This window comes from Moschus berezovskii, chromosome 9, assembly GCF_049115385.1.
Source record: "Moschus berezovskii isolate FMDL1 chromosome 9, NW_MosBer_1.0, whole genome shotgun sequence".
NCBI lineage: Eukaryota > Metazoa > Chordata > Mammalia > Artiodactyla > Moschidae > Moschus > Moschus berezovskii.
Window position 1 is genome coordinate 87,526,538 of NC_142468.1, and position 19,597 is coordinate 87,546,134.

General features: G+C 54.7%; 1 protein-coding gene across 1 annotated transcript in view; it reads right to left on the bottom strand.

Moving 5' to 3' along the window:
- Positions 1-1,463: 1,463 nt before the first annotated feature.
- The window catches only part of IGDCC3 (immunoglobulin superfamily DCC subclass member 3), a 41,629-nt gene continuing 23,495 nt past the window's right edge, over positions 1,464-19,597 (bottom strand). The window contains exons 3-14 of the mRNA XM_088840342.1: positions 8,583-8,727; positions 8,109-8,239; positions 7,526-7,663; positions 6,090-6,248; positions 4,802-4,967; positions 4,260-4,507; positions 3,883-4,047; positions 3,366-3,557; positions 3,105-3,209; positions 2,495-2,633; positions 2,138-2,342; positions 1,464-1,887 (exon numbers count right to left, since the gene is read on the bottom strand). Coding sequence (XP_088696468.1) covers positions 1,720-1,887; positions 2,138-2,342; positions 2,495-2,633; positions 3,105-3,209; positions 3,366-3,557; positions 3,883-4,047; positions 4,260-4,507; positions 4,802-4,967; positions 6,090-6,248; positions 7,526-7,663; positions 8,109-8,239; positions 8,583-8,727 — 1,961 coding nt within the window. The 3' untranslated portion in view covers positions 1,464-1,719. The remainder of the gene's footprint in view (positions 1,888-2,137; positions 2,343-2,494; positions 2,634-3,104; positions 3,210-3,365; positions 3,558-3,882; positions 4,048-4,259; positions 4,508-4,801; positions 4,968-6,089; positions 6,249-7,525; positions 7,664-8,108; positions 8,240-8,582; positions 8,728-19,597) is intronic.

Here is a 19,597-nt window from a genome sequence, read left to right on the forward strand (position 1 = left end):
ACCTGACACAGGCACCCAAACACGCAAGATTCACTTTGGCAACAGGACTTTTATTCAGTCAAAATGAGTGTGACAAACCCAAGACGGGCCAGGTGGCTCCATCCGTCCTCCCGCATGCCCACCCTTCCCCAGGGAGTGGGGGTTCCGGGAGGAAGGGGGTGTGGAGACGACGCTGCAGGGACCAAGGGGCACTGCCTTGGAGGTCTGAGGCACCCTGGGCTCAGGCCCAGCACCGGGGAGAAGGGACAACGCCCTTCCCCAAATCCACATGGACGAAGACTTCAGTCTTTCAGGAAAACACCATCAAGTGTACCTCCTTCAGCTAATTCACTAAAGTTTGGGGTGGGGAGTCCCTAGAGGGTTGGGAGTCAGGGACTTTATGGTCTAATCTCATACTTAAGGAATACAGTTTTTTTTTTTTTTCTTTAAAACAAAATTTTTCTATTTAAAAAAATGTTTGCATGTAACCAAAAATACGTATTTGTTTCCTTTTTTCTTTAACTAAGTCTTTCGAAGAACACAAAAGAGAAACAAGAAATCACAAGAACATAAATCCTTAAACACACCTCGTATAAAAATAGTTTCCGGCCATATCTGCTGACAGTGGTTGTTCCACTGCCCAGGGGGGTGGGTCAAGCTGGCAGTGCCCCAGGCAACAGAGGGCTGGGGACCCCCCCAAACATGCACACACAGTACATTCCAGGGGCCAGTCTGCTCCAGCGGCTCTGTGGGCAGGACAGGGGGCAGGCAGGCTGCGGTGACGGCCCACCCTCCCAAGGCCCAGGTACAGAGAGGGTCCTTGGGGTCCCAGTCAAGGATGAGTTGGCTGAGAGGGTCAAAACGGGAGTGGATAGGCCGACGAGACGGAGCACCAGTAGGGTGCTGAGAAGCGGCTAGTCTGGAGCAACGATTCACACTCCCAGGAACAAATTTTCCTCTTATTTTTGGCTTTTTTTTTTTTTCACATTTTCTTTGACCAATTCCATCTTTCTTTCTGCAGGCCCCAAGAGACCCACCCTTGCTGAGGAGCCAGGAAGGACGGTCCAGTGATACAACACAGGCCTGAGAGCCAGCGAACTTCGAGGTAGACATTTCACACCTGGAAATGGGGAAGTGCTTTTTTTTTCTTCTTCTTTTTTTTTTAAACTCTGGGCAATAATGTGGGGAGGGAGAAGGGGTGCCCCTAAAGGGGCTTGAGGTAGGAGTGCATTCGGGGTTCTGTGGGGCAAGGGGCTGAGGCCACGGCCCCACTCCCCCGAGGACATTCATTCCGGCTGAGGTAGGTGCTGAAAGCCAAAACAGCAAAGCTCCATCCTGAGAAAACAAGGTCGCGGAGGGTGACAGTGTCAGGCGTCCAGTCACAGCAGGGGCATATTTTTGGAGTCTAATTCCCCTTCTTCTCTCTTCTCTTTCTCTCTCGCTCTTTTTTTTTTTTAAGTTTGTTCTTTTTTTTTAAAGGAAAACATTAGTTCAGTTCCAAGTCATGTGGGTACAAGCAGAGGTGAAGGGGGGCCTTGGCCCAAGGCAGAGGCTCCTGCAGGAACCCCTCGGGGTCCTTGGAGGGGTTTTTGTTGAGGCTACTGCAAGTCTTGAGAATTGGAGGATCAGTCGGGACAGAAGCGCCTGGGAAGCCCCTACGTGAATCCCACATGACAGGAGAAATCTTGCCTTTGACCTGAGAATGGGGGGTTGCTCCCTGCAGAGCCTGCCGGACACCAGCTACAGCCCCAAGGGAGCTGGCTGGGCAGCTGGTCCTTCACTCGGGAGGCCAGGGCCTACGTCCTGGGGTGGCAGGGCCTCTGACGGCATCTCCTCCAGGAGGCTGAACCCCTGAAGTGGCAGCATGGAGAGCTGGGTTTCCTCACACAGGGCAGGGGCCTCGGGGTCCTGCTGGGGAAAGGGTGAGTCACACAGGCCTCAGCAAGGGGGCCAGAGGCCCACGAGCCCCAAGTCAGAGGGTCAGGCGCTGGAACCCATTCCACTCGGGGGTTAGGTCTCCAGGCCTCCCTGCCTGACCTGGGGGCACAGAGAGATGCTCTGTGTCTTGCAGCTTGGCAGAGGCTGGTGACTGAGGCCTGTGGCCAAGGCAAGGAGGGCGCGGCCTAAAGCGGGGGCTGGCTCAGGCAGGGGCACTCACTGTGGGCCTCGGGTGAGGCTGCGCAGCTCCTTCTCGGGGGAATAGCTGCTCCAGTTCCTTCACGTCCACACGCTTCCCGTCTCGGCCCAGCTGGGCCCGCTCTGCCCGTCCCGCCCCATTCAGTGCCACGATGCCAGGGTCCCTCTGGCTCCGGGGGCCCAGAGGAGGGGAGAGCTGGTTTTCCACATCCTTGCACAAGAGGACCCTAGGGGATGAGCCAAGAGTTAGGAGCAGGGATGTGGGAGTGGCAAGAACACAAGACAGTGGGCCCCAAGCTGCCCCTCCCGTGTGGCTCCCCTGCTCCACGCCTGCCCGCCCCATGCCGGCCCAGGCCCCTCTCCCCGGCCCAGGACCCACCTGCCCCTTTGGCCAAATAAGAGGAAGAGGACGCAGAAGATGATGCAGGTGACCCCGATGTGGATGCCGATGACGATGCCCGTGGTGGACGTCTGGTTGGTGGCCTCCTCCTTCCGACAGTCACATGGTGGGCTCAGGGCTGGGGGGTAGAAGCAGGGGCAGGTTGGGGGCTGTGGCTCCCAGACATCCAGGCTTCGTGGGTTACTTCTCCCGCAGCTGCTCCTACCCCTAGTCCACATGACCTTTGCCCTTGTCTATGGGGTCCCAGCCCCACCTTTTTGGTTCTTTTTACCAATGATTGAACACTAACTTGGTGCCAAATACTAGGAATAACAGTTTACGTGGACCATTTCATCCTCTAGACACTTCTACAAAGGTATTACTATCTCTGTTTTCTGAAGGACAAAATGGGGGCTCAGAGAGGTTAAGTAACTTACCCAAGGTCACACAGATAAGCGTCAAACTCAGGTCTAAGCCTGTGTTCTCCAGCTGTTCGTGTACTGTTTGACCCTCCTGCTTTCCCTGGATGCCTGCCCCCCGCCCCCCCACTCAGCTTCTGGCCTCCCTTCCTGAGGGCCAGTCTTTGGCCAGACCCACGCCCACCCCTCACCTGTCCTCTCAGCTGCTCCCCTCAGAGACACGAAGCGGACTGTAGCATTGCCGTCACCATGCTGGTTGTAGGCGAGCAGCTTCACCTCATACACTGCAGTGGGGTCTGAGGCGAAGGGCAGGTTGCTGAGGGACCGCCCCAGGCCCCACCAGGCAAAGGCGTCCCCAGGGTGAACTGGAGAAGACCTCTGGGAACCGCCTGCTGGCACCAGGCACCGCACCCCTGCCCAGCACCCCAAGCCCCGGGCCACATCCGCCTCACCGAGCTGGCTGAGGTTGTAGGAGGAGACAGTTCCCGGCAGCAGGATGGGGCCAGTGAAGGAGGCCTTGCTTGCTGGGCGGTAAAACAGCTTGAAGCCACCCTCATGCTGGGCCAGCCGGGGCCAGGGCTCCCACAGCAGCTGCAGGGTGGAGCTGCCCAGGACCCGCACTGACAGTGGCGGTGGGGCGGGGGCTGTGGGCGGAGAAGGAGGCTGAGATGTGAGGGCCTGGTGGTCATCAAAGCTCTTCCCTTCCACTTGTCACCTATGCCCCAGACCCCACTGCCCTCAAGAGCCGGGCTGCTCTCTGACTCTAACCCAGGGCCTCTGCTTGCTCAAAGAGCACCTTCGCATGAATTATCAACAGAAAAGGACACCCCTTCTTCCAGGCAGACCCAGCCCCCTCTCAGCCCCAGGGCGAAGCAATTTGTGCAGTGCACAACCTGAGCCACGGTGCACGGGGAGGGGGGGTGTGTGTCTACCTAATCCCCTGGGGCTTTGTCCACATCCAGACCTCACCTTCACCTAGAGTGCTGGCCAGGGTGGGGGCGGAGGCTGAGCTGGCTCCCCGGGGCGTGTAGGCTTTGATGTAGAAGCTGTAGGCAGTGGAAGGCTCCAGGTCGCTCACCAGATGCTGGAAGGTGCTCTTGCTAACTGCTTCCTGGTACTCCAGCTCCGGGGGGTCTGGGGAGGCCAGGGCGGGGCAGGCAGTGAAGCGGCAGGAGAGAATCCCGCCCACGCTGGGGAAACGAGGGCGGCCGCCAGGGGGCCGTGCAGAGGAGGAGGGGAAGGTGTCGGGTCAGGAGGGTCAGGACGCGTGGGGCTGCGGGGAAGAGAGCCCGGGAGTAAGAGGAAGGCGCTGCAGAGGCAGCCTTGCCCTCCGGGGCCCCACCCACCGGCAGCCTTCCTGATGTGTAGGACGTAGCCGATGATCTCCCTGGTGTTCACCAGGGGCTCGGTCCAGGACACGCGGACCTCGGTGGAGGACACGGAGACCGCCTGCACGTTGAGGGGGGGCCCGGGCAGCCCCTCGGCCCACAGCACGGTCAGCCTGGCGCTGGCTTGAGAGGAGCCGGCGCTGTTCTCGGCCACGCACTGGTAAATGGCCTCATCTTCCGGGCCGATTCCAGAAATGGTCAGGGTGCTGCAGCGGGAGGGAGAGCCTCAGACCCCCTCCTCCTCCCGGACTCTCCCCGGGGGTGGGCCACGTCTCCCCATTTGAAGGATGGAGAAACAGCCCCTCCAGAAGGCAACGACAGGCTTGTCTGAGGTCTCTCAGCCAGTTAGGGGCAGACCTGGGACTCAAACCCAAGTCTCCAGACCCCCAGTTTAGCCTTCTTCCCTAGCAGGAGGTGTAGGCCTGCCTGGACCACTCATCCGAGACCCCTTTCCCCGGTTCCTCCCCAGGCCCCACTCCCGCACACACGCCCGCACGTGCCTGTTGTTATTCTTGAGCCTGACATGGCCTCCGGGCCCCAGCACCTGTCCATTCTTCAACCACGTCACGTGAGGAGGTGGCTCACCCTGGGCTTGGCAGGTGAACATGGCTGTGGTCCCAGCCGGCCTGGAGATGGACTGGGGGTGCTGGACAAACTCTGCCGGGGCTGGGGTCGGGGTGGGGGCACGGAGAAACGTGAGGGGTCGGGGGAGACACAGGGGACACCTCTGAGCGAGGGGATGAGGAGGGTGAGAGGGCGGGGCCAGAGACCTGCAGGTGACCCGGTGGGCGGGGAGACTCCTCCAGGTGGGGCCCACCCTCCAGGAAATGGCAGCCCTCACCTCCCTCCGCCCCAGAGAGGCAGACCCAAGAGAGGACTCCATTTCAATGACTATTTAAAAGACTGACATTTGTATCCGAAAGCAATCAAGCTGAGCTCCCTGTTCAGGAAATTGTTAAATAAATAAATGTGCTAATAGGTTTGGCTGCACCTTGAAGGCGGTAATGACGGGGAGATGGATGAGCTCTCAGCACTGGCTCCCCTCACCCCTACATTCTGTTCCACTCTCCTCCAATCCCAAACCTCGAGCTTCCATTAACACCCGAGAAATGAAATGCTCCATCACTTTCATTTGGACAGATTAACGGCACATGGAATGCTAAACAAACAGGCATTTAAGTTCCTAATTCTGCTCTCTCCCATCTCTTCCCCAGCTCTCCAGGAGGGAACAACCACAGAAACCACCCCCCCCACCCCCGAGAATGGAATGCCAAGCCCAGTTCACAGAGACAGCTGAGTCCCAGGGCAGGAGGATGGACAGAATGACCTGGTCAATTGCAGAGGGCCCGCACACTTCAGGCGTGGAGTATGTGTGTGTGTGTTTGCGTGTGTGGAGGGAGCCGAGGTGTGAGAGTGTGAAATGACAAACATGCTGAGAGCGTGTGTGCAGGTGTGAGCATGGAAGTGCCACATGTGTGAATGAGAACAGCATGTGATGGGAGGGGACCCAGGGAGGGGGATGGCACAAGTTGGGGAGACCCGCTGAGATTACAAGGTGGAAATGACTGGGGGATGATGGCCCCTGGAAGATGCCCTTCCCTTCCCAACACATAAATGTTGGGAAGGAGAGACGAGCTGCTGTCTTTGGCCGGGCTGGGGCCCTGGAGAGGGGCAGGGGCAAGGTTAGAGTGAGGATAGGAACATGGGCGAGTATAAGGCCCTGGGCTTGGGCAGGATGGGGCAGGTGGAGGGGCAGTGCGGGGGCTGGGGGTGGGGGGGAGTCCGTACCTTGCACCACCAGCCGGCCCTGGGCTGTTCTCCTCACCCGGGTGCCGGGCCTGTTGGCTGCACAGACGTACACGCCTGAGTGCTGTACGGTTACGTCTGAGATGATGAGGTTCCCCGTGCCCAGCACCTGGATGCCCTCCACCCCAATGGGGCGGCCATCTAAAGAGGAAGGGAGGGTCAGGGAGGGAGGTGGCCAGGAACGTCCCAACTTGACCACCATCAGTCCTCCAGGGAGCCCCTGTCTTTGCCTCTGACTCTTCTCTCCAAGCATCATGGCATGCTGGAGGTGGCAGGGCAGCACAGGAAACTCTTGCCTGGCAGTAGGGAACTGGGTCCTAATCCTAGCATTGTCACCACCTCTCTGGTGACCTTCAAGTCCCCTCCCCCTAGTTTCTCAAACAGGAAAGTAAGGCCTTACATGGACATTTCCCAGCGTGATTTGTCTCTCCTCGAGCAAAGTTCCTCGATCAAATATCCATTCTGCTCCTTGACTATCCCAATGCCCATTAATATCAAGGCTCTGACAAGTCCCGCAGCCAAGGCATCTGGTTAACTGTTTCCCAAACTTGCTAGGCCACCAAGCCATTCCTTCCCCTTGCAGATCACGCTTTGGGAAATGCTCCACCAGATGGTCTTTATCGGGCCTATGGGCTCCTCTTAATGGTGAGGCCACTGTTTTCAGCCTCTCCCAGGCCCTGGGCTCTCCCCCCACCCAGGATCAGATTAGCACAGTCAGAATGCGAGGAGACAGCTCCCCATTCAGCCTCTGAAGTGGTGAAATCTACTCCATTATCCTGCCTGCTGCCCCTCCTTCCCCATCACTCAGCTGCTAGAATGTAGTGCAATCCTTGTGAATGCTACCCCACCCATCCCCTCCAGACTTTCCTTCCCCCAATGACCTCTCCACTCAGACAATGTGGGCCCATCTGCACCCTTTCATTTCTCTCCTTCAGCTGCCTGGGGATTTAGGGGACCAGGCTAGAGACTCGGGCGCTCAGAGAGAGGGTGTGACAACCGGCTGAGATTTTGAGGGGTTTGGGACTGCATCGCTGGGGAAGATGGCCAGGGTGTAGAGGACAGAGATGAGCCAGAGGGGGAAGCGACTAGGGGTGCTGAGAGCTGCAGAGAGGTTCTGGAGGCCCCAGTGGTGAGGCCAAGGGTGAGCGGAGCATGGAGGAGGGGACTGGAGGAGGACTGGAGGAGGACTGGACGAGGTAACCCGGGGAGCTAAGCCATCCACACAGGGGGAGGGAGAATGCAGTGGGCAGGCGGACCTCCCTGGTCCTGCCAAGGAGAGGGAAACCACCCCCTCCCTGGGACTCGAGAAAGCGGACCCCCACGGAGAATAAACAGGATTCCAAGTTCCCCCCAGAGCTGGGAGAAGAGACTGGCCCTCCCGGGGTTGGGAGAGGGGGGGGCTGCAGGATGGGGCTCACCCAGGCGGCTCCAGGACACAATGGGGCGCGGGTTGCCCGTGGCGACACACTCCAGCACAGCAGTCTGGTGCACAGTCAGGGTGAGGTTCTCAGGCCCCACGAGGATCGTGGGCTCCTTGTAGGCCCCGGAGCCCGAGCCTGGGAGGAAGATGCCACACTGCCTCACTGCCGCCGGGACCCTCCCCACCTCCTCACCACACTCCTCCCCGCCGCCCCGTACCCGCATACACAGCTCAGGCCATGGCGGGTGGGCGACAAGTTGCAGCCCCAAACCAGGCCTGGTGGGTGGAGAGAGGAGATGCTGGCGGTCCCTGGATCTTATCACACTCATCTCTCCAGTCAGGGCCTCTCACAGTGGGACAGCCACCCCCACCTAACCACCTAGAAGCAGAGGGTGGGCTTCCTCCGAGGGAACTGAGCCAGCGAGGGACCTCGGGGTCCTGCACCCTCACCCCGAGGAGCCCAGAGCTAGGTGCTCAGAAGGTGCTCGGTACACACTCGACAGTCCAGGCCCTGGGGCTCCACCAAAGGGAGGGTGATGTGGTTGGGGGGGGGAAGAATGCGACAGGGCAGAGGCCCGCACCTGTCACGGTGAGCCTGGCCCCGTGGCTGACCCGGACGCTGGCGATGTTTGAGGCCACACAGTGGAAGACACCGCTGTCCTCAGCTCGCAGGCCTGTGATCTGCAGGACTCCCTTGGGCAGCAGCGTGTACCTGCAGTGGGGGGCACGGTCAGCCACCAGCACAGCACCACTGGCCCAGGGACACCCAGCATCACGGACACAGTCCACCACCCAGCACTGTCCCAGTCCCACTTTGGTCATAGCAGACACTCCCTGGGACTCTCATGGTCGGCGCACCTGCAGTTCCAGCCTCAGCACCAACCAACCACACACCCGTCTTCTCACTGACTCAAGGATTGCATCTGGGCCCACAAGCCACACAGATACTCAGTCTCAACAAAGTTGCAGCCATCCCGGAGGCTGCAGTCAGGCCTTCTTCAAGGCCCAGACCCTGGACTGGGCCTGCCTCCTGGTCATGCCCACCCAGGGCTCACCTCTCATTGTCCGTGTCAATGGGGACCCTGTTCTTCTCCCAGGTGATGAGGGGTTTGGGGAGCCCGTGGATTTGGCACTGGAAGCGGGCCACACCGCCCTCCTCGCCCACAGCGGCCTGGGGATGCACGTGGAAGTCTGACATGGCTGGAGAAAGAAAAGGAGGTGTGCGCGGGGGAGGCGCGCTGCTGAGGCGCGGAGGGCCCAGGGGAGGGCGTGGGGGCCTCAGATCGCACATCAGCGCTTACCCTGCCCCCTACCTGTGGGACCATCTCCTCCAAAGGGACAGTATAGGCCTGGCTGGGACACTCTGAGAAAGGTATGGACGAATTCTTAAATGATAAACCTCTAACACCAAAACAGTGGACTGTGGACACACAGAGGCCAGTCATAGAAAGCCTTGCTCCCAAGGCCTGCTCCCCACTTTTACAGCTGCTTTTGGATTTATTTTTTATAAACTACCCCCTAGGTTGCTGTTGTTCAGTTGCAAGTTATGTCCAACTTTTTGTGATCCCCATGGACAGAGGAGCCTGGAGGGCTACAGATTTCCCAGGCAAGAATACTGGAGTGGGTTGCCATTTCCTTCTCCAGGGGATTTTCCCGACCCAGGGATTGAACCCAAGTCTCCTGCATTGGCAGATGGATTCTTTACCGCTGAGCCCCCAGGGAAGCCCCCCTCCCCCAGCTAAAGTATGCAGGTGCTAAATATTATTCTGCACATTTTACAGAATAGGAAACGGGCCCAGAGAGGGGAAGTGACTAGGCCAGTGTCACCCAGCAGGGACACTGGTCCTTAGACCCTGGTGACCAGAGCCCAGTGGCTTTCTTTGCCCTTCATCATCATCCCTTTATCCCCAGTTCTTCTGCAGCTTCTCAACGTACCCCAAGAGGGTAGTATATCCATCGAAGGTGACAAGCCTCTCAGAAGACTGTCAGACCCACCAATCTACATTTCAATGTGTCATAAATATTCAGGGACTGCCTCCCCACCTTTTGGGGATCTGAACTAACTGCTTGAGCGCTGATCATGAGAGGGACCATGGTCCCCCCCCACTCCATTTTCAGCTGGTTAAGTGTCCCTGCCCACCCTCATTCCCAGCCATCCCCACTCCCCAACCTGTAAAGCAGCAGAAAGGGGCCCCTCCCACACAGCTTCCCAGTTTCAGCACCAGGGCTGTGATTTCATTAAAATCCACTTTGCTTCAAGTGCGGGAAGGCGGCTCACCATCTGTCCAGGCAGGCAGGCACCCCCTCCCCTCCAACACTCCATCAACGGGGACAGTTGTCCCCTCCCAGAAGGAGCCCTCCCCCACAGCAGCAGGGACCCTGGAGCTTGTCCCAGCTCTGGCTCCCAGCTCCCTGGTTGCAGGCGGGCACACCCCATGCCAGACCCCCTCAATCCTCTAGCCTGTGCAGGACTCCAGGGCAGCTCAGAAAGGCTAAGCCTTTGTGCCCTTCTTGCCAGAGTCTCTGGGGGCTGACTCTTTTGTGGCACGTTCTCCATCTCATTTGCATGTGGTTTATTAAATATAAACATGCATAAAAATCCCCAGCCTTGCCTCCTCTTTCAGGGCCTTCTGGGAGTGCGGCTGATGGGTGTGAGCACCTCCTTGCACATGTGTGCAGGGCTGTGTGTGCGGGAGGACGGGGCTGTGTGTGTGTGTGTGTGTGGTGTGGTATGAGGGTCTGAGGCTGGATGTGAATGGGGGTTTGTATCCCTCAGCTCCTGCGGCTGGTGTATGATTCCACTTCTGTGGCTTCTGTGTAGGTAATCAATCACACATGTCCCCAGGTAGATATAGTCCTTACAAAGGGCACCTTGGGCCCTAGGGGAGGGGGGTGGGGGCAAGTGCCCAGCTGGTGTCCCCATCAGGCTTGGTGAAATGATCCTGAGGGAGCACCGTGAGGTCAGCCTACCCCGTCTCAGGCCAGAGGCTGTGTTTGGCCAAGAGTCTGCAGGTCAGCCCAGAGGTTCAGGGGAGGGGGCAGACATACCAGTGGGACCCCTCTACTGCTTCCAGGCCTCAGCCTCCAGGAGGGCAGGACTGGAGGCAGGCCTAGGGAGTAGAGAGGGCACCCAGACTGCTGGGTCAGCTGTCTGTGCCCCCAAAACCCGGCCTGACCCACTCAGGAGCTGGGGAGCTGCCTGCCACCCCCCCACCCCGTCTCCCACCCATCCACCACCCCCACTCCAGCTGGAGAGGAGCCTGAAGTCCCCCAGGGGATTGGGGCGGGGACTAATGGCTCTGCTGACTACAGATGCCTCCTCATTAAGGAACCGAATCCTTTTGTGTTTGCAGCCCCCAATCTGGGCTCCCTGGAGGTACAGAGAGCTAGGAGCTGGCCTGGGGAGAGATACCAGGGAAGGGACTGCTTCTCCTCAGGGCACTGGGGATAGAGAAAGTTTGGCTTCTAAGCTTCTTCCTCCCCTCTAAAACTAAACAATGACAAAGCCTGGCTTGAATGCCCTGCTGGAGAGGAATGCTGGAGCAGGAAACGGCGGTAGTTAAGGAGTAGTTAAGGAGTCAGTCTGCTCATCTTTTCACTGTACAAGAGTCTGAAAGGTCCCCAGGGCCCCTGGGAAGCAACCAGGGCCCCTCCCCACCCAGGAGGGCTGCTCTGCTCCCTCATGAACCTCTCTATCAGTTTCACCTAACTGCCATTCTGCCAAACATCTCATTTGAAGTGTAGCTTTGTTTTGAAAAGTGCTTGAAAACCACTCATTGCAAGCCAACCCATTTACTTTAGGAAGGGGAAACTGAGGCCCAGGCCCAGTTGGTGGCTCTACCAGCCCTAAATCAGAAGTTCCAGGCCCTAAGCCCTGTGCTGGGGTGTCCCTTAGTTCTCCAGCAAATTGTTCACTCTCCAAGGACAGGTGACCCCAGAGTGGACTGCAGGTGGGACTAGCCTTTTCTCACTGGTTGGGAGTTACCACTGTGCTGCAAGTTGCGATGAGCCCCAGAGACGGTTCCTAACTCCCACCCCTCAGAGCCCAGTTGGCCACACGGTGTGCTCCAGGCGGTGCAATAGGAGGGCTGGCCCCCTTATCTGAGGCTCCTTCTTCCCTCCCTTTCCTCCCACCCCTATTCAACCCTTGGGTCAGCCCTGTGTATCCCTGCAGTGTCCTGGGGGACTACAGTGAGACCCTGGGCAGGCAGTGTCAGAGGGTAATAAGGAAGAGCAAATCTGACTCCATGCTGGTCGTTTCTTTTACTTTAACCTTTTATTCTATTGCTTTTGCTACAAGTTCATCTCTAAAGTGATGTTGCTTAAAGTATAGATAACGGCCCATCTCTGGGAACCCTGTTTCCACTGTTTCAGTGTAACAAAAGCACCGCACCGGCCCTTCCCTCCACAGATGAAGGGGTGAACAGGTACTCTTCAGGGCCTACCGTCTCTGATTTCTGCCACCTTCATAAACAGGCCTTTGCTTCCTAGTGGCTCGGATAGTAAAGAATCTGCCTGCAATGCAGGAGACCTGGGTTTGATCCCTGGTTTGGGACTATCTCCTGGAGAAAGGAATGGCAACCCACTTCAGTATTCTTGCCTGGGAAATCCCACGGACAGAGGAGCCTGGCAGGCTACAGTCCATGGGGTTGCAACGAGTCAGACACAACTGAGCATCTAACACTTTCACTGTCTTTTGTCCATTCTCAGCTGAGCTGGGGTCTCTGGGACTTGTCCACTCACTCCAAGTTCACTCCTGACTTCCTTAGGAAGTCAGGGGAGAAAGTTTCTTGGGGCCCCTTAGATCTCCAATCTCTCAGAGTAGGACATGTCGGGTTGACAAGTCTGTTCTGTACTGGCTTGTACAAGCTGGCCATGGAGCTAGGGGAAGCAGTCCTTGATCGTGTCTCTCTCTGGGAAAGGGTCCCTGGGCAGCCATGGGGCTGAGGGGCTGAGGACTGGACCTCCGAAAACCCTGATCCCTGAGCAAGCCACCCTGGAGGCCACTGTGTGGTCGATAATGGCAGACACGGGTCACTGTGGTGGCTGGAAACACTACAGAGGCCAGTGTGGGCGGCAGTGTGGCCGTGGCTGGTGGATGTGAAGGTGGTGCTGTGGCTTGTGGCTGCTGATGCTTTATTCTCCTGCTGACACCCGTTGGTCAGGTAGGGGCCGTTGCGGGTGTCCTTGCTTCAGGTTGGGTTTTGGGAGGGGGTCGCTTTGGGACGCCCCTCCGGGGTGAGGACCAGAGAGAGTGACAGGGGGACAGAGATCTACTTGGGGGGGGTCACTGTGGAGAAGCGAAGAAGAAAGTACCTTTGTCCCCAAACTGTCTGCAAAGGAATCTCCCAGCCACTCCCTGTTTCCACTATGGGTACATTTCCTGGCCATGAGGAAAGAGGGTTCAGAGAGAGCTCAGCAACCCACCAGCCTGGAAGGGAGCAGAAGCAGGCAGGCTATGGCTCCTGGACACCCCCTATAAATCACCCACGGGGGCAGTTCTCCCGAGAGCCAGATGTAGAGTGGCTCAGGGAAGGGAGGGGGCTTTCCTCCCGGTCCAGGACCTCTGGCAAGGTCAGGCCTGGATCTGATTAGACAGGCTCCAGGGGGATGCTGCGGGGCAGGAAGGGTCGGGGCAGAGTGCTGGGAAGGAAGCTGGCCGCATCCCCCTGGCCCAGCCTCTAGCCCTCGGCTACAGCCAGACTCCTGTCTGGTGTGTGATGACAAAAAGATGAGTGGGCTTGCCAGGATGGAGAGTTCAAAACACAGCCTTTGTGGAAGCCGGAGGTACTGGCGGTCTGAGGCAATGACTGCCCCTGTTCATACCGCCCTTCAAGAAGAACAACCACAACCTGCAAACTCTTCCAAAGACCATCAAGGCCAGTCCCTCTCTTTGGATCCATCCCTGCCAAGGACCAGGGATATCCTGAATGCCCTGCTGCCCCTCAAGCAGTTCAGATGTTAACACTTTTCCTTGTACTAGAGAAATGCCTGAACCCTATATGCTTCCATCCAATGCCCCAACTTTCCCCCTGAGAATTTCATTTTCCAATGGAGGAGCTAGCTATTAAGCACTTGAAATGTGACCAGTCCAAATTTAGTTGGGCTGTACCTTTAAAATACACACTGGAGTTCAAAGCTTTAGTACAAACTAAAAGACACTAAGCATTAGAGAAACGCAGATCGAAACCATAATGAGATGCCACCTCACACCCACTGGGATGGCTACGATCAAAGCAACAACAAAAAATAACAGAAAATAAGTGTTGGCAAGCCTGGGAAAAAAATGAATCGCTGTGGACTGTTGGTAGGAATGTTAACTGGTGCAGCTGCTAGTGAAAACAGTGTGGGGGTTCCTCAAAAACTTAAAAGAGAGGACTTCTCTGGTGGTCCAATGGTTAAGAATCTGTCTGCCAATGTAGGGACCACGGGTTTGATCCCTGGTCTGGGAAGATCCAACATGCCATGGGACAACTAAGCCCATGGGTCACAACTCCTGAGCCTGCCTGCAGGAAATACTGAACCCCCCCTGACTAGAGCCCACGCTCCACAAGAGAAGCCACCACAATGAGAAGCCCGCCCACCATGACTAGAGAAAGCCCGAGTGCAGCAACGAAGACCCAGCACAGCCAAAAATAAATAAATAAATAAAAACTAAAAACAGAACAACCATATGACCCAGCAATCCCACCTCTGGGTATCTACCCCAAAGAATTACAGGTCTCAAAGAAGTATCTGCACATCCACGTTCAAGCAGCCTTATTTACAATAGCTAAAATGTGAGAGAAGTTAGGTGATCATCTACAGATGAATGGATAAAGGAAATAAGTTTATACAATGGGGTATCGCTGTTGTTGTTTAGTCACTAAGTCGTGTCTGACTCTTTTGCAACCCCGTGGACTGTGGCCCGCCAGAATCCTCTGTCCATAGGATTTCCCAGCCAAGAATACTGGAGTGGGTTGCCATTTCCTCCTCCACGGAATCGTCCTGACCCGCGTCTCCTGCATTGGCAGGCAGATTCTTTACCACTGAGCCACCAGGGAAGCCCACAATGGAATATTAATCAGCCTTAAAACAGAAGGAAATTCTGACACATGCCACAACGTGGATGAACTTGGAGGACATTATGCTAAGTGAAATAGGCCAGTCACAAAAAGACAAGTACTGCATGATCCCACTTATATGAGGTACCTAGAGTAGTCAATTCATAGAGATAGAAAGCAGAATGGAAGTTGCCACAGGCTGATGGGGAGAGAGGTTGAAGGAATTACTGATTAATGGGAACAGAGATTCACATTTGGGAGAGCAAAAGAATTCTAGAGATGGATGGAGGTGGTGGTTTGCATAATAATATGAAGCTACTTAATGCCACTGCACTACACACTTAAAAATGGTTAAGACAGGGACTTCCCTGAACTTGGTGGTTCAGTGGCTAACACTCCTTGCTCCCAATGCAGGTGGCCTGGGTTCAATCTCTGATCAGGGAACTAGATCCCACATGCCACAGCTAAGACCCCGCACAGCTAAATAAATAAATATTTTTTTAAATGGTCAAGACAGTGTATTTTACCACAATTAAAAAGTTGGAAAAATTATAACTTTAATTGATAATAATAGTTAATAATTTTAAATACTGATGAAGTTGAAATGATAATAGTTTGGATTTTTAAAGACAGTCCAAAAATATCAAAAAGTTATAAAAAATTTAAAAGTAATGATTTTGTGTTAGAATAATAATACTTTGTATATATTAAGTAAAATAAAGTTTGTTATTAAAATTAACTTCCCTGTTTCTTTTTTACTTTTTAAAAATATATGTGACTGTTAGAAAATTTAAAATTATCTATGTGGTTTCTGTTATACTTCTACTGGACATTGCTGCTCTGGAAGACATATATTCTTCATGTAACAGACCTTCAAACACTTGAGGTCCGGGGTGTTTCCTGAGAAACATCTTCTGAGAGGAGTGAGTGAAAGTTGCTCAGTTATGTTTGACTCTTTGTGACCCCATGGACTGGAGCCCGCCAGGCTCCTTTGTCCATGAGATTCTCCAGGCAAGACTACTGGAGTTGGTTTTGGTTCACTTCTCCAGGGGTTATTCCCCAACGCAGGGATTGAACTCGGGTCTCCCACATTGCAGGCAGATTCTTTACCTTCTGAGCCACTGGGGAAGCCCACTGAGAGGAAGTACCCTTAACTCCTTCAGTCACTCGTGATGATGAGTGACGTTCAGGTGTCTTGAGCCTGAAGACCATGGGCAACACTGAACCCACAGAGCCTTACATCACCGGGGACTTGGAGCAGATTTCAGCTGTCATCTGCAGTGACCATCCCTGTGCTATCCAATATGGTAACCGCTAGTCACATGTGGTCACTTAAAATTAAATTACAAATTCAGTTCCTCTGACTCACTAACTGCCTTCCAAGTGTTCAGCAGCCACCAGTGGTTACAGGTTACCTTATGGGACTACACCAATAAAATACTTGCATCGTCACAGAAAGTCCTGTTGGACAGCACTGGTCCACACCCAAGACAAAACCTCATACCCACAGCTGCCTTCTGCATCGTTTCCTCTCTCTGGCTGCCCCATCTGAGAGCGCCTCCCTGTTTCTGTATGGTCATCGTTAGCCCAGCTTTGCCCCTGCCAGATGCCCCTCTCCTGGCCACGTGGATTCAGAGACTGCTGACAAGGCCCATGTTTGATTGCATCTCTGCATGACAGGAAGGCCTCACACAGCAAGATTTCTGCTCCTGGTGGGGGAATACTTGCTAAGAGCATTTTGAGGGAACGGTCCAGTGAAGAGGTTAATGGTACAGGCTCTGGAATGAGACAGAACTCAACACCACCACTCTCAACTCTGTGATACTGAGTGAGTTAGTCCCTCAGAACCTCTATTTTCTCACTTATATTAATAAAAATAGGATTGATAATAGTTTGTGTCGTTAGAGCCACCGCACTGGGGGGAATCAATGACAGCTGTTTGTAAAGTACTTGGCACAGTCCTCAGAAAATAGCAAAAATACCTATTGTTGAGGGAAAACAGCAGAATTGAGTTAAAAGATGCTGAGAGGTTATGGGACTTCCCTGGTGAACCAGTGATTAAGACTCTGTGCTTCCAGTGCAAGGGGATTGGATTCAATCCCTGGTTAGGGAACTAGGATTCCATACGCCGCACAGCACAGCTGAGAAAATTAAGGGAAAAAAAACAGGTGCTGAGGTTATGGTAGAGCGTGGTAGGATTGGGTTTGTAGCCATCTCCTCCAAGAGAGTAGCCATATTCTCATGGACAGGCAAAGGCTCAGAGAGTTAGCGGTAGAGGCTCTGAAAGAGTGAGTAAAGATTGAACTTGCAAGGCTTGAATGGTGAGAGGGTCAGTGCAGGGGGAAGGGGGCAGCGGGGTATAAACCAAACTTGGCTTCTATTTCTCTTCTGCCTGGGGGCTTCACAAAGGCTCTAATAGGCGAGCTGTCAGTTGGAAGAAGCCATTGGGTAATTGAGGCCTTGACTTCTCTAGTAAAATGTTTATGAAGCCCATAAACTCATGCCTTTATTGGCCAGGCTCATTCCAGGGGATGGATGTGGCTCTCCGAGGTGCAGTTAAAGCACCTGCTGAACTCTGGCACCCTACAGCTACTCCGGGCTCCACCCAGACCCACCAGGCAGAGTGACCCTGGAGGGTGAGGCATCCAGCCAAGCCCCTCACGTGCCCTTTAAACTCCACAAAGCACTTGTAAACGTCCTGTCTCTACATGTGAACGGGAAGGAAGGAGGTGATGGCAGAGTTCTGAGTCCCGGGGAGGTGGGCAGCGCACCACAGTCCCCATGGGATATTGGTTTCATCATCAGGCTTCTCCTGCCCAGGCTTACCCTTCCTAACCCTCTGTCCCAGTCTCCCCAATATCTGGGTCCCCACCTTGCCCATGACTTTGGCTCTGTTAGGGAAGAACACCCACACTGATTGGCTGTTGACATTTGGGATGCAGCAAAGTATGAACTTAGAAGACCTGTATTAATTCCCTGGGCCTCCAAAGGGAAGTCTGAGAGTTGAATTAAGGTTTTGAATCCAGGGAGTATGGTGTTTTGGGCAGGGGGGGAGGCACTGTGTGGGGTTTGGGTGGATGGGAGTGGGTGGATGGTGTCTGGGGCTTACAAACAGCCCCAGAAGACTGCAATGGCTCAGAGGCCCTGCTCAGCTTTGCTGGGGGTGATTGATTTCATCTGGGCCTTTGCCTGGTGACCCTGGTCCGAGAAGCCTCTGGATCCTTTTGTCCCCCTCCTGAAGCCCCTTACCCCCTGCCTTAGGCCCCTGAACCCCAGACCGTCCCTCCCACCCTCCCACACCACCACCAGCTCACCACTCCCCCGGCCCCAATTCTAACACAAAAGGCAACTTTGTCTTTCAAGTCAGCAACCATAAATCCACGTCTCTCCCCTGCCTCCTGGCAGCCACCTCTGACAAATGGGAGGAGTAGGGGACAGTGGGGGGCCAGACTCAGCTTGGGAAAGTCCCTGCATCCAGTTGTTGGCCTACTGTAGGCTGGTGAGCATCAAACCTTTATGGCCTGATCTTTGATTCCAACGGACAGGAAGACCCAAGGCACAGCTGCAGGGGAGGCAGTCGGGCTCTCTGCAGTCTCTGGGCTGGGCTTTTACTGCCCAAAGAGAATAAAGCCTCTCAAAGCCCTCCTTTTAATTATTCAGCCCATCATTCGGAGGCTCTAGTTCTTCCTCCACATCAGGCAGTGGGCTCCCCATCCCTCCCCTACCTCCAGCCCACCACGGAGGGTGTAAATGTGTCTGGCGGGGTGTGCTGTGGGACACGGGTGAGGCCCTGCCTGATGTGGCACCCTGGGTGAGCCGCTAGGTGGGTGTGTTCCAGTGCTCAGTGTGGCCCATGCACATGGGAAGGGAAAGGCGGAGACAGTCACTCACCCCGTGAGACTACCCCATCCACTCCACTGCTAGATTTTCAAAAGCAGTCCCAACTCCAAATAGTTTGCTCTATTTTTCATCCCACATATCAGACAATGGGTCAGAGGCTGTGTCCTGGTCTGGGAAATACAGTCATCTGTCCTGTTTACAGAGGACACCCACTAAATCAACTCTAAGCATTCATTCAACAGATACTTACTGATTGCTAACGTGTCAAGAGGATGTCCTGGCACCCTGGGGCAAATTCCCTCCTCCCACAGACCCTGTCTTTAGACTTTCCACCCAAGCTCCTAGAAATATCAGAAAGGTGAAAACACCAGAGCCACAGTCTTAGGTATGATCATAGTCCTGTGACCCTGAAAAACAGAAACCTGCAAGAGCCACTGATGGGCAAAGCTAAGACATTTTGTCAGTATAACCCTGAGAGGTAGGGATTATTAGCCCTTCCGACGCACAGAGAGGTTAAGTAACTTGTCCCAGGTCACACAGTCATTGAATAATGATGCTCACACACTAACATTTAATGATGCCACAGCAGGCAATTGAACTTAAAATGTTCTAACCCATGCTCTTTCCTTGCATCACAGCCTTGAGACACACACATTCAAATGCTTCTCAAACACGACTGACCATACCTTTGAACAATGGCATTGAAAATCACAGAAGCACACGACATCCTAGACCCTTAAAAGTATCCCGCTAAAAAAAAAAAAAATGTATCATGCCTACGTACATTCGGAGACACCCATGACACAGCAGGCTTCACTTTAACTGAATCCCTCCAGGGTTTGAGATAGGTTTCACAGGGTGTAACCAATGCAGATAAGCACCACGATATGACAGTGTTATTAGCCTCCTAAGGGTCACTGAGCCCACACACGTTTCCTAAATTCTATTAACACAGGTAAAGAAACAACCCAGACACCAGGCCCCAGGTAGACCTTCCACGAACATTTTCGTGCTCGTGGAAATCGGCAAACCAAGAAACCAAGCTGCAAGGATGGGGCCTGCACAGTTATTCCTGTCACTTGGAAGACTTTACAAAACAGAGGAGTAACTTATTTTCCAGGTTCTGCAGGAAGAGGACAAAGCATTGTGAGATGCCAATGGCTTCCATGGGGTTAGTGGGGGTGGTG